Source organism: Chiloscyllium punctatum, chromosome 1, assembly GCF_047496795.1.
Source record: "Chiloscyllium punctatum isolate Juve2018m chromosome 1, sChiPun1.3, whole genome shotgun sequence".
Classification (NCBI taxonomy): Eukaryota; Metazoa; Chordata; class Chondrichthyes; order Orectolobiformes; family Hemiscylliidae; genus Chiloscyllium; species Chiloscyllium punctatum.
The window spans coordinates 36,863,239-36,875,409 of record NC_092739.1 but is presented as its reverse complement, the minus strand read 5'-3'; the positions used below and the strand labels follow the sequence as shown (position 1 = coordinate 36,875,409).

The following is a 12,171-nucleotide window of genomic DNA, read 5'->3' as shown; positions in this document are numbered from 1 at the left end:
TAGTTTCTTTAGTAATATTTCAATTTTTGGAATCCATAATGGGCTGAGTGAATATAACAGCAATGGTGTGTCTTATTGGTATATAACTACAAATTTCTTTTCTTCTACATCTATAGCAAAACAAATTTCTGCAGGCATTATTAGTGTCAGCTATAGCTCAGGGTGCAGACTTCACATGCAAATAAAAGCAAAATACTGGAACTACTGGATGTTGGAAATCTGAATTAAAGAGATAAATTGCTGGAGAAATTCAGCAGGTCTGGCAGCATTTGCAAAAAGAGAAACAGTTAATGTTTCAAGTCTGATATGACTTCAATTCTTCAGGTTAGAAAGTTTGATTTTGAAAATTTAGTGATGTAAGTTTGTGAGAATAGTGCAATGAAAATAGTACATTATTTGATCAACTGATTGACAGACATGGCAGGTCATGTCCATTTAAAATAAAGCCTTAAACGGCATGTTATGAAAAAAGCAACACACGTTGAGCTTGCCGTATAGAGAGTTAGGAAGGGCATGTCTGACCATATCTAAAACAGGTGGTCACCAAACAAGGTGTGGAAAGAACTGGAAATAGATCAGGACAAATGTAAAACAGGTAATTGATTTACTTTTGCAAATTTTACACCATCATAGAAAAGCAAAATCTCACATCTACCCTTGCTGAAAAGTCTTGAGTGAATAATACGGCACAGTGGTTCAGTGGTTAGCTCTACTGGCTCATAGCACCCCAGGTTTGATTTCAGCCACGGGGCAACTGTCTGTGTGGAGTTTGCACATTCTCCCAGAGTCTGCGTGGGTTTCCTCCCACAGTTCAAAGATGTGCAGGGTAGGTGAATTGGCCATGCTAAATTGTCCATTGTGTTCAGTGATGTGTAGGTTAGGTGCATTAATCAGGGGTAAATGTAGAGAAATAGGGTAGGAGAGTGGGTGACTCTTTGAAGGTCAGTGTGGACTTGTCGGGCCGAAGGCTGTGTTTCCACAATGTAGGGATTCTATGAAATATGAAGGGCATTCTTGTCATTTCTGGAACAAGGAGAAAATGCTTCAACTAGGGTCACATAAACTGTTGGAAAGGAGAGATTTGTAATAGTCAAACCTATTACAAAATGAGTTTAGAAAACCACATACCCATAGAGAAGGCTCCCTTATAATCCATTTCAGCCAGGGACATCTCTGTTTTAGATGGATCCATCATAAAGACCTTCTCGTTATTGCAAAGATGAAACTCTGTGTTGAGAGAGTAGACAACTGGAACTGGGCGATTTGTCTGCTGAAATGCAATAGGGACAAGGAACCTTGATGGAAAGAAAATAACAAATTCAATGTACTGACATTAGCTTAGAAGATATTTACCTTAACAGTTGTATATTCTCTGGCATAGATCTAACCAGCAACTATAGCTAGAAAGCCAAATTTCATCAGAACTGGAAATCTTATGACAATTGGTGCAGTTGATAAATCTGCTCTCTCTCAGTACTCTTTACCGTAGACATTAGCAATAGACATATTAATATGTCAATGTTAATCTTGCATCAATACCAAGGTATAATCACTTTAGAAAAATAAAGGGTCAATTTTCATTCCAGGTGGGAACCAGAAATGCAGTGCCAATTAAAGGTGATCTGTTTAGTTTCCCAACTCTGATTCTGTTCAAGGCCAGTGAGCATGATGTCAGCTCTGCTCTTGACATAGCACTAACAAAACACAGAGAAAGTAGCAATATTTGATGGAAACTACAAACTTAACTGAGCAGAAACATAGTGGAAACAGGAGCCATCCTAGAACTCGCCCATAAAATTACTTATGCACAGCTGTAACACTCCATCTCCCCAGTAAAGCCCAGTAAATTCAGGACCAATAGATATAAAGCAACAAAAGCAGCCCAGTACTTCATTTTTTACAAGTCATGACAGAATTACAAATTGGTTACTCTTTTCGATAAAACAATACTTTTTGCGCAGGAGTTGACTTTGCAAAACTCAAATCCAGGTCTTTAAACTAAGACAGACCCTACTTGTACAGAGAAAGTAACTGCTAATATTGCTGGACCCTACTATGTGCGTACTGAGAACATTTATTCAGATAATGAAGATAAACAGGGTTGTTTTGTTTTCTCTCCTGTCCAACATGTGACAACATAATATTCAGCTATGGTAATAACAATCACTCAGTTTGAAATCCTGGCAATACACCTCTTTTCATTTTTATTGGCATACCTACAAATATGATCAGTGATTTTGAGGTACAATGCGAAGGAAGCTGTAATTTTAACTCCAGCTTGGACACTGCAACTGACTGGGCAATCTGAATCCCCAAGATAGGACAGAGCTTACACATCTAAATCTATGCATGTTCAATGATAAAACAGCAAGATGTAATTTTCCATGACAGAAAAAAAGGAGAAAAATCCATTTGGAAAATATTTGTGCATTTTGTGCAGAAGTTCAAAAAGTATTTATATAGTGGAATCATCATAATATGCCCATACTTTTCAGGAGCGTGTGCAGTACAGGCCAATGGCTTATCTCCAGGGTCGATCCAAGGTTGTGTGGGTTGGACAGTGCAGGGGATCAGAAAGATTGTGTACTCTCCAGAATAATCTTTTCTGTGGGTATGAAAAACACAAGGAAAAAAAAGTCATGCAAATTCTTTAAGTTGCTGCCAGCTATAGTTATTCTGTTATGAGTTGATTCAAGTCTACAGACACACTGTATCTCATTTAACCTAAATTATTAACAAAATCGCACTAAATTTAACACCAGCTTGAGGATAGCTTTATTCTAACAGTTGCAATTCTTTCCCTGTATGTAATAATTTGTTAAAAATAGAATATCAAATGGTAGTTTGCTGAGAAATATACTTACTCAGTTTCAAATTCTGACAGGCTAAAAAATTATACAGAAATAGTCAGTAATGACAAAAAACCACGTCAATTAAAGATAAAAGAGCTTTTTGCAATTCTGTACAAGGCAGGGCAAAGAAATCCAGCAGACTTGTCTCTCTTTCACAGAACTAAATCTCACGTTGCTAGATTCCGAAATGTATTCTATAGAATTCAATGTTATGTCATTGTCACGTTAACCCCAAAACAAAGTTTTTGGATATTAATTTTGGACTTGTGCAGCCTGAAAGAGCCAAATATTCTTACAAGTTCTAGAATTATGAAGATGGTTGTCTTGCTGAATGTTGTAACATACCTTACATGAATTGTTGGATTCTTATAAATTACAGACCGCTTTGCTATGACGTGTTTAGTTTATGCGAATTCACTGTAACACAATTGACGAACTGGGGATGTTGTCCTAAAGCACAAACTTTTAAAATGTGCATCAGCTATAACGTAATTACATCACCAACACTTTAGTGCTGTTTCCAAAGTGCAATTTTTCAATAACAGTGTTGCACAAGAACACAACCATCACGTTATAGAAGAACTGCCTGTACTCGACTTTCCAACTGCTTACTGAACTGTATTTAGATCATCCCAGTCATTTCATTCTAAAGTTAATCATTCTGTGGATCACTTTTGAGATCTAACATTGACTTTTACTGATTTTATCTGAAGAGTGTTCCATTTATATAATTTTGCTTGTTCCTTGTATTGAGAAAAGGAACATCAACACATCAGACATTGGTCAACTGATACATCTGACAAAATATTCTCGGCTTATATGAATGCAGCTGTTTTTGTCTTACCAATCTCACATTGCCTGACTTGAAATGGTCTGAATTCTTTCAAAATTTGCATTAAAATTACATCCACTATGAGTACTGAAATATTTTCTTAGCTAAGTCGGCTGATTTTGTCTGATTTCAGCCCCATCTTACCATGCGCTGTTCTGGGACAACTTGCCAATGAATAGATATTCTGGAATTCACTGGCATCCCTTGCATCCATGCAATCTTTAAAATGATGTTGTGCACCTGGTCAAAACAATATCAATCCCTCCACAGTTGCTCACATTTGCCTTGGACATGGTAGATGGGAAAACTGTCACCATGCTTTGTTGGCAGGAATCTGGAGGTCCTATTGGATGGGCTGGTGCAGAGGCAGGACTTGCTCTTTCCCTCAGTGAAGGCACCAGACCACATCAGCCTGGTCTAAGGTTACCAACAGTTTGAAGCAGTCTCAAACGTCTGGAGAAATGAATAGCGCTATAAGGAAGAAGATCAATGACATTCACCACTCCAACAGGATAGATGCCACCATCCTCTCCCCAATTGATGTGAATAAGTTCTGTAACAGCAAGCAAAAAGCCTGGAGATGCAGCCTGGTCAAGTCCATGAGCTGTTGGTATATGTATCTGAGCATACACTACCCTTCTGGTAACAGTACAACATAGTCGCCAGTGCAGAAACATCCTCTAAATGGATCGAACATTTGCCAGGAGGCTTATTAAACACTGGCACATATTAGATGCTAATGCACATGGCCAGTGCCCATGGAGTGTGCTAAGATGCCAATACCTGGTGTCCAACCTACAGATCTTTTGGAACAAGTACTTGCTTTGGTTTGATTGTTGAGATTTCTCGTTGTTCACTTGTTAAGTGCATTTGCATAAGGTAAGAAGCTGAACATTAATGAAATGTGTTGAACCATTAACAAGATGTTTAATGAGAAATCATACCCAGCAAGTGGCAACTCACTACTGCATAGCAAGAAATGCACCAAGCTGTTTGTCAAAAACATAAAAGACAGAGCAAGATGCTCTAAATGTAGAGACTACCCTCGTTGGACATCTCATCTGATTCTGCCACAAATCTCAGCATAGCATCGCTCAGACCTCCATACGATTCTGTCTATTGTCACATTTTATACTTGTCCACTTTGTGTTGGGACCCTACCATTTAACTGAAGAGCATCATGACATATCATGAATACTGTCTGGAACTGGTTTCAAAACAGAACTGTTATGCTTTTTGTTGTCCCTAGAACTAATTTATTTTTAAAGTAAATAGATAAATCTTAGGCACACAACAATCAAGAAGAATTTTTTGCATATAAAATATAATTTAAAATTATTTATTGAACATTCTAACCTGCATGCTGCTGTACGGTGGAATATTACAGTTTTTAATTAAGGCACTCTTACAGCATAAGTGGGGTGACAATGGGGCTCGGTTCTCTGGATCATCCATTATACTTTGAGGAAGAATCTGTGGAAACCTTGGTGAAACGTTGTAAATTGCGTTGTTGCTTTTTCTCCAGCTTTCCACAGATGTTCTTCTGAAGTTATGATGAATGCTTGAGAGCCCGCATGGAAATTAATAATGGCTGTCTCCCCTCAAAGGGCTAGACGGCTTTTTTTTTTGTGTGGCTGTGCAATCAGAGAATTTAGACTAATCAGCCAAACAGATATTATATGAATCAAAGTTCAATGAAAAATGTTACCTATTGCTTTAAAATCTTGCATTACAGTTATTGAAATGGATGTAGATAAAAGCAAAATAATTCATAACTATCCTTTCCACAACAAACAATATGAACAGGACAATGCATCTCATTCCCACAATGAAATAGTTAGATCTGCATTTGTTTTTTCTAAAATATTGCAGAACACAGTTGAGAACAAAATAGCACCCTGTTATCATACATAAAATACCAGCATGTTTAAAATTTACTTTCAAGGTGTAGCATCCTTGAAAAGCACTAGTCTAGCAAAAAATAGCTTTATACTTTACCTGTTATAGGAACTGGTTGCTCGCCAGAGCTGGTATGGGGAATCAAACGTCTGAGCACTCCACAGCAATTGCAAGTCAAATTCAATGCCTCCTAAATGATCAGGAGCTACAATTTGAGACTTTTGCCCTGGCAGTGTGTGGTGATCCATTACAAAGTGACCTGGAGAGGGACATGCACACAAGGTGAGGCTTCTTTCTTAGTTCAGAACAACAGTTTTGTGCCCAAACAGCTATACCTTATTTTGTCCTGTACTGTTACTTGTGTCTATACATACATTTTACTAACGTATAATGATAATGATGAGGAATCATTTGATATTTGCAGAGTCAAAGCAGTGTGCAGTATTTCTTTCAACTTATACCTCTGCTTTACTACTTTATCACTTCAAGTCCCATTGTCCCTATTGTAATCATTCCTAATCTCTGCAAGTGCCTTTCTCCTCATGGCTGACTACTTTCCACCTTGGAAGTGGGCGGAACTTATATTTTTAAAAAGAAATTTCATTGATTGAAAACCAGCCTTAGGACCAGTTTTGAAGTCTCAATGAAAATCTTAAATTGAGAACAAATCTGATTTAATTTCAATGGCTGCTGCATCCACATTATCAAGTTCTATGGGAGTTATGCTCAAATGTGAATCGTAACACAGAAAAAATAGATACTAAAATAACAATGAGGATATTTTCCTGTAAAAATTATTCAGTGAAATTAGTTCATGGCAAGTTACTGCTGGAACTGGTTGAAACAAGGCATCTATCGGCTGGTCTGAACCTGCTGTAACTCAGTTCTACTGTTCTGCATTTGAATCAATGGAGTATGTAATGGCAGCTTTCCAATGATAACTTTGTTCTTCAGCAGCAGTTAGTTGAGTGATGGGGGGGTGGGGGGGAGGGTTGGGGATGGTGAGCAAGCAAGCAGTCAGCACTGTACCTTAACAGTGGAGACAAGTGAATGAGCATTCTTGGAAAGTTTTTGTTAAGTGGTATGGTGAGAAGCAGCAATAATCCACAGGCAATACAGCAAATTGAGGGAAGAAAGGAATGGACAGTAATACCTTTCATATCATTAGAAAGGTATGGAGGCAGATAAACATTTAAAGTTAAGGAAAAGAAACACAACAGAGCAGTCCACATGCCTAGCTACCATCATTCATGCGGTTAGCTAGGCAAACAAAAGATAGATGGACATGTTATATCTGAAAATGAGCAAATGAAAATTGTGGCTATTTTTATGGGCAAGGAAAACAGGAAAATTAACTACCCAATGACTTCCTGAACCTGTTCTTCAGCATAGAACTCCAGGGGAAGGGCCTAAAATTTATTTTTTGATGCATTTGCAACATTAATCTATTATTGTTATTATATAACTCAAGTAACACAGCAATACCCATGGTTGACGTTTATAGTGCAATTGGAGCAAACTAAATCAATAACTAAATAAAACCAGCAAGGATTTCCAGGCAAGAATCTGATGTCAATGTTGAAATTTAAAGAAAAACAAATCTATTGGTGTTTTATGGTGGAACAGATGTTTCATACAGTAATTTTTGTGTTGTAATTCTATGTCATGGAGATAGAGAGACAAGTGCAGAATTTGGGCATCAATGTATTTAAAACTCTCTTAGGACCCTTTATTCCTCAATTGCTGTATTCAAAAGTAATGTTACACATTGGGATTCACTGGCCACAGACTGTAAAAACAAACTGTTGAATATGAATTCTTATTGTTCTAGAAGTGATTTATGGAACGTATAATTGTCTCTTGTAAAATATGAAATATAACCAACATTTAATTATTCCATAAATCCATTGCTTTGCCCTTTCTTAACATGCTTCAATTCACAAGGAAATTACCTCTAAATTTTGCATGGGTCTTGAATTCAATGACAAGCCGACCATCGTCCCTTATGTAAATCCGTATGATCTGAAGTCGTGCTGACAATACACTGTCAGTTTGTATACCTGCAGTAAGTAACACAGTAAAAATGAAAATGTTCACATGAAATAAAAAAACAAATTTAAAATATAATTTCTTTAATATCATTTTTTTAACCTGTTCTCCAAAGAACTGTGTCATAAAAGAATGAGAATTCCATCTCAGTGTGATGCTCGAGTGATGCCCAGCCTCTTGGTGCTGTCACATAAATGTAAGAGACGTACAGTGGCACTGATACTGTCAGGAATGACTGAGCAGAATCTCGTACCTGCCAATTGTCAGAACACAAAGAAATGTGACACAGGAAAATACATTTTAAGCCCTTTAAACCCTGTGCTGCCCAGTCTATGAACATGATCTGCTTCACTATGAACTCATCACAATTCAAAACCTTTCAAAAATAATTCTGCAAAGTCTCCTGCTGCTCTCAACCCTTAATATGCATATACTGTCAGAGTGTCTTCTAATATTACCACAGGACAAATCATAACCCAGAATGATATCTGGCTTGATTGATAATATTTTGCTTTTTGGGGTTTTTCTTCCCACTGAAACATAATAATGCAATGCTACAGATTTAGTTTAACAATCAAACAGAATACACAAAAGAATGAAGATAAAATAGAACACATCAAACAGTTTACTGTGCACGGTGGCAGTGGTTAGCACTGCTGCCTCACAGCGCCAGAGACTCAGGTTCAATTCCCGCCTCAGGCGACTGACTGTGTGGAGTTTGCACGTTCTCTCCGTGTCTGCGTGGGTTTCCTCCGGGTGCTCCGGTTTCCTCCCACAGTCCAAAGATGTGCAGGTCAGGTGAATTGGCCATGCTAAATTGCCCGTAGTGTTAGGTAAGGGGTAAATGTAGGGGTATGGGTGGGTTACGCTTCGGTGTGTCGGTATGGACTTGTTGGGCCGAAGGGCCTGTTTCCACACTGTAATGTAATCTAATCTAATCTAATACAACAGCACTCCTTTGCAATACACACACACCAGAGAGATAATTCCTTTCTCTTCCACTTCAATAAGGCTTAACTGTAGCTTCAACTCCATGTCTTGAGAATCTAATTGAGTTTAGACCTTTTTAGCTTTAAATAACTCTCAGTTTTAATCAAAAACCTCTGTTCTGCAACTTTAAAGCAAAACTCCATTCACTTGGGTAATCCATTTCTGAACCATTCTAAACAATTTCCCTTCCTTAGGAGCAGCTGTACGAGACATCCAATTTTAGCGAAGACTGCCAAACTGAAACTTCAAGTTATGGATGTTTCCCCTAAACCAAAAACAATTCCAGAATCTTCCAAAATAACTAACACATACTCTGATTGCTTATAAAACTCACTGAATGTAAACAAAATTCCACTAGCCTCCAAGAATTCTATTCTCATATTATTTTTAAAATCCAGAAATTGTTAAATTACTAAAACTTTTCTGATACACAAAAATCCCACATGCCACTCATTCACAAATCTAATAACCGAAAATGATATGAATGATTTTAAAATATGTAGAAAGCACACTGTATTGTAGACCCATGACAATGGATACATTACTTTGCACAAGCTAAGGTTTAATCGGAAAAGGGTATGAATAAACTATGTAGTTAATTGAATGAACAATGGTGAAAAAGAGTCCAAATAAAGCAAGTAATCGTTCAACTTTGTTTGAAACAGCTTTTTCTGACACAGACTTTAACTGTGTATGCTTAGCTCATTTGTTCGCATTCTAACTCTGAATGAGAAGATATGGCATTGATGATGATCTCAGGTGATAGTGCAAAATGAGAAAAATCAGCTTAGCCACAATTGAAGTCAATGGAAACATATTATAAAAGGTGTATCATGGTAATTGAGCTGATATTGCACATTACAATTTAAAGCCAAAACTTATCCCTGTCAGTTCAATTATTAATTTAAGTCTTGAGCACATGAGTTAGATTCATATGTCTATGCAGTACCAAGGCCACGCTGCATTGTAGAGCCACCTTTCAGATAAAATATTGTAGTAAGGTTCTGTCCATCAGTTTATGTAAATGCAATAGATCTAATGATACTATTCAAAATAGAGTCATAATTCTTCTGATATTCTAGCGAGTAGTCTTACCTCAAAAATTCTGCACCAAAAGCTTTTAGACCACTCATTTAATTTGTTGTTTTTGAGCCTTCCATATTGACCTTTGCAGCAACAGGTCAAATGTAATTAATTGACCTCAAAGAGTTTTGAGAACGTCACTGGATGTTATTCAAATCTCCCTTATGCACAGTGCTTTAAATAAAAATATTCTGAATATTATTACATCCTTTGAGATAGATTAATGGAAAATGACAAAACAAATTTACCCTTTTCTTACTGTGATTTGATTTAATTGTCAAAAGGTAGAATGTGAAGTTACTTATAATTTGGAGCATTGTCAGGAAAATGATTTTGAACCATAAGGATAAGTATCTCATCAGCTCTTCAACTCTTCTGGAAATAATCACCTGGAAGTCAGCTGTCACTGAACCACCGCAGACATCAATCAGTTCTGTCATGTCATAGTAGGCATCGAAAGTCCAAATACAACTCTTTAGATTGAGATGCTTATACAGCTGAATGGTCTTGGGTTCTCTTACATTCGGGTCAAACTGGAATGGCCGATCATATCCAGGACCAAGAGTGATGCTATCATAGTTGACATCATCGAGAAATCCAGAATCTGCAAATACAACTTTACTGAATATTTTGGCTATCATAAAATACTAAGCTGATAACAGATAGATTCCAACTCTCTACTAAGAGCAAGGATATTTATTTTAAATGAATGAACAGAAAGCATAGAAAATAAATGCAGTGTTGCTTTTTAAGTCTGAATTCTGAGGGGTATTAGTTTTAGAATTAGAATTATTTTATGGTGAAGATTAACAGTGCAAATTATGGCTAGAATTCAAAAGGATGCTAAGTCAAAGGGGTCATCAACATGGATAAAGGTAAAATGTTTTCACATTTTTCTAAAATTGTACTTCTCGCATTTCATAGAATTCCTGCATTTGAAATAAAAACATACATGAATGCATGCAGGATTTATAAAAAAAAAGGTCAGAATGAACATAGCAGAAATATTGATCTGTTTATCAAGGATCATCTATTATAAAGTTTCAGGTTTGACAACATTTCTATTATTAGTGCCAGATAATTATATTCTATACAGACAGTATGTATGTTATTGGAGCATGGTTTTAAAACTGGAGCATTACAACTGTGAAAGAAACAGCCATTGGGAAAGGAACTAGCTGTCACCAAATTAGAACTATTCTGTTCATGGAACTTGCATTGAAGTAGCACCTTTGGGTCAATAATGTGGTGAAGGCTCACCTTTTTACTGTGGCAAAATAACTATGGTATTTTCCTTTCAGTTTAACATTCAATTTCTTCAGCAGATTATCAGAACTTCATTTCCAGAACACAAACCTCCGTACTTGTTTTTAAGTTTATTTTTAAAGGATAGGTTGAAGAAAGAAAGTAAACAGAGAGAAACTGTTGTATATATCATCTAATCATGATCTGTGATTAATAATTCTAATGAAAAAAATTGGCATAGGTATTTCTCTTATGGATTCTTGCTGACTTGCCTGCTAAAATTATCAAGAGGAAGAATTTTACCCTGAAGAATTATTGGGTAGGTATGTAAATGTTTGCTTACTCTTCAGTTGTCTACTGAAACACCCATAACTTCAAGTTTTAAATATATCAAGATTTACATATTACAGTTTTTGTCTTTAAGTTATGAAGTTTCCAGAAACTTGGCTGGTGAGAGGATGTGGATTTTCCGACTTCGCTCAGGATTCTACCTGTTATACTCCTGAGGTCCTTGAGTGTCACCAGGTTGGAGCAGATGTGTTGGTGCCTGTAGATGGATTCTGACAAGAGAAAATGCAGGTTGTGTAGTGGCATGGTGGACACAAGAGGTAACATTCCATCCTGGTGAGGAATCTGCACAGAAATGTGGATTCTGACCAAAAAGAAACGCAGCCATTAAAAACCTTTGAATTCTACTGCTTATAATCTAAATTACTAAAACAACATTTCAAAGTACTGAGAAGTATTTTAATCAATGAAGACAAATGGGTCTTTTTACATTGTCACTGCCAATTTGGCTTTATAACCACTTGCTTGTTTGCTCTTCTTTTCTCCAGACCTTAGCACTTCACGCAGGCTAAAACCTTTCAGTCAGGACATCTTCTATGGCATTGGCCATGCAAAGTCAAGACAAAGCGAATTTCCATTAGCAATGTTGTACATTACCACACAGGTGTAAATGTTTGGCCATAGCAACATAGAAACCAGGAACACGAGTAGGCCATTAGGGCCTTCAAAGCCTGCTCCACCATTCAGGTCAATTTGATTGTCCATCTCATTGCTATATTCCAACTTTCTCTTTATATACCCCTTGATGCCTTTAAAATTAAAAAAAAATCTTTTTTTGAACATATTTAGTGAATTGGCCTCCACTGTGTTCTGTGGTAGAGAATTCCACAGGTGCACTACCCTTTGGAGGAAAGATTTCATCATCTCAGTCCT

General features: G+C 36.9%; 1 protein-coding gene across 2 annotated transcripts in view; it reads right to left on the bottom strand.

Moving 5' to 3' along the window:
- Nucleotides 1-12,171, bottom strand: part of fras1 (Fraser extracellular matrix complex subunit 1) — a 465,328-nt gene that overhangs the window by 16,184 nt on the left and 436,973 nt on the right. For both annotated transcript variants that reach the window (XM_072591717.1, XM_072591723.1), the window contains 7 exons: nt 11,442-11,602; nt 10,095-10,309; nt 7,735-7,885; nt 7,536-7,643; nt 5,683-5,842; nt 2,489-2,605; nt 1,129-1,295 (listed from right to left, as the gene is read on the bottom strand). In XM_072591717.1, coding sequence (XP_072447818.1) covers nt 1,129-1,295; nt 2,489-2,605; nt 5,683-5,842; nt 7,536-7,643; nt 7,735-7,885; nt 10,095-10,309; nt 11,442-11,602 — 1,079 coding nt within the window. The remainder of the gene's footprint in view (nt 1-1,128; nt 1,296-2,488; nt 2,606-5,682; nt 5,843-7,535; nt 7,644-7,734; nt 7,886-10,094; nt 10,310-11,441; nt 11,603-12,171) is intronic.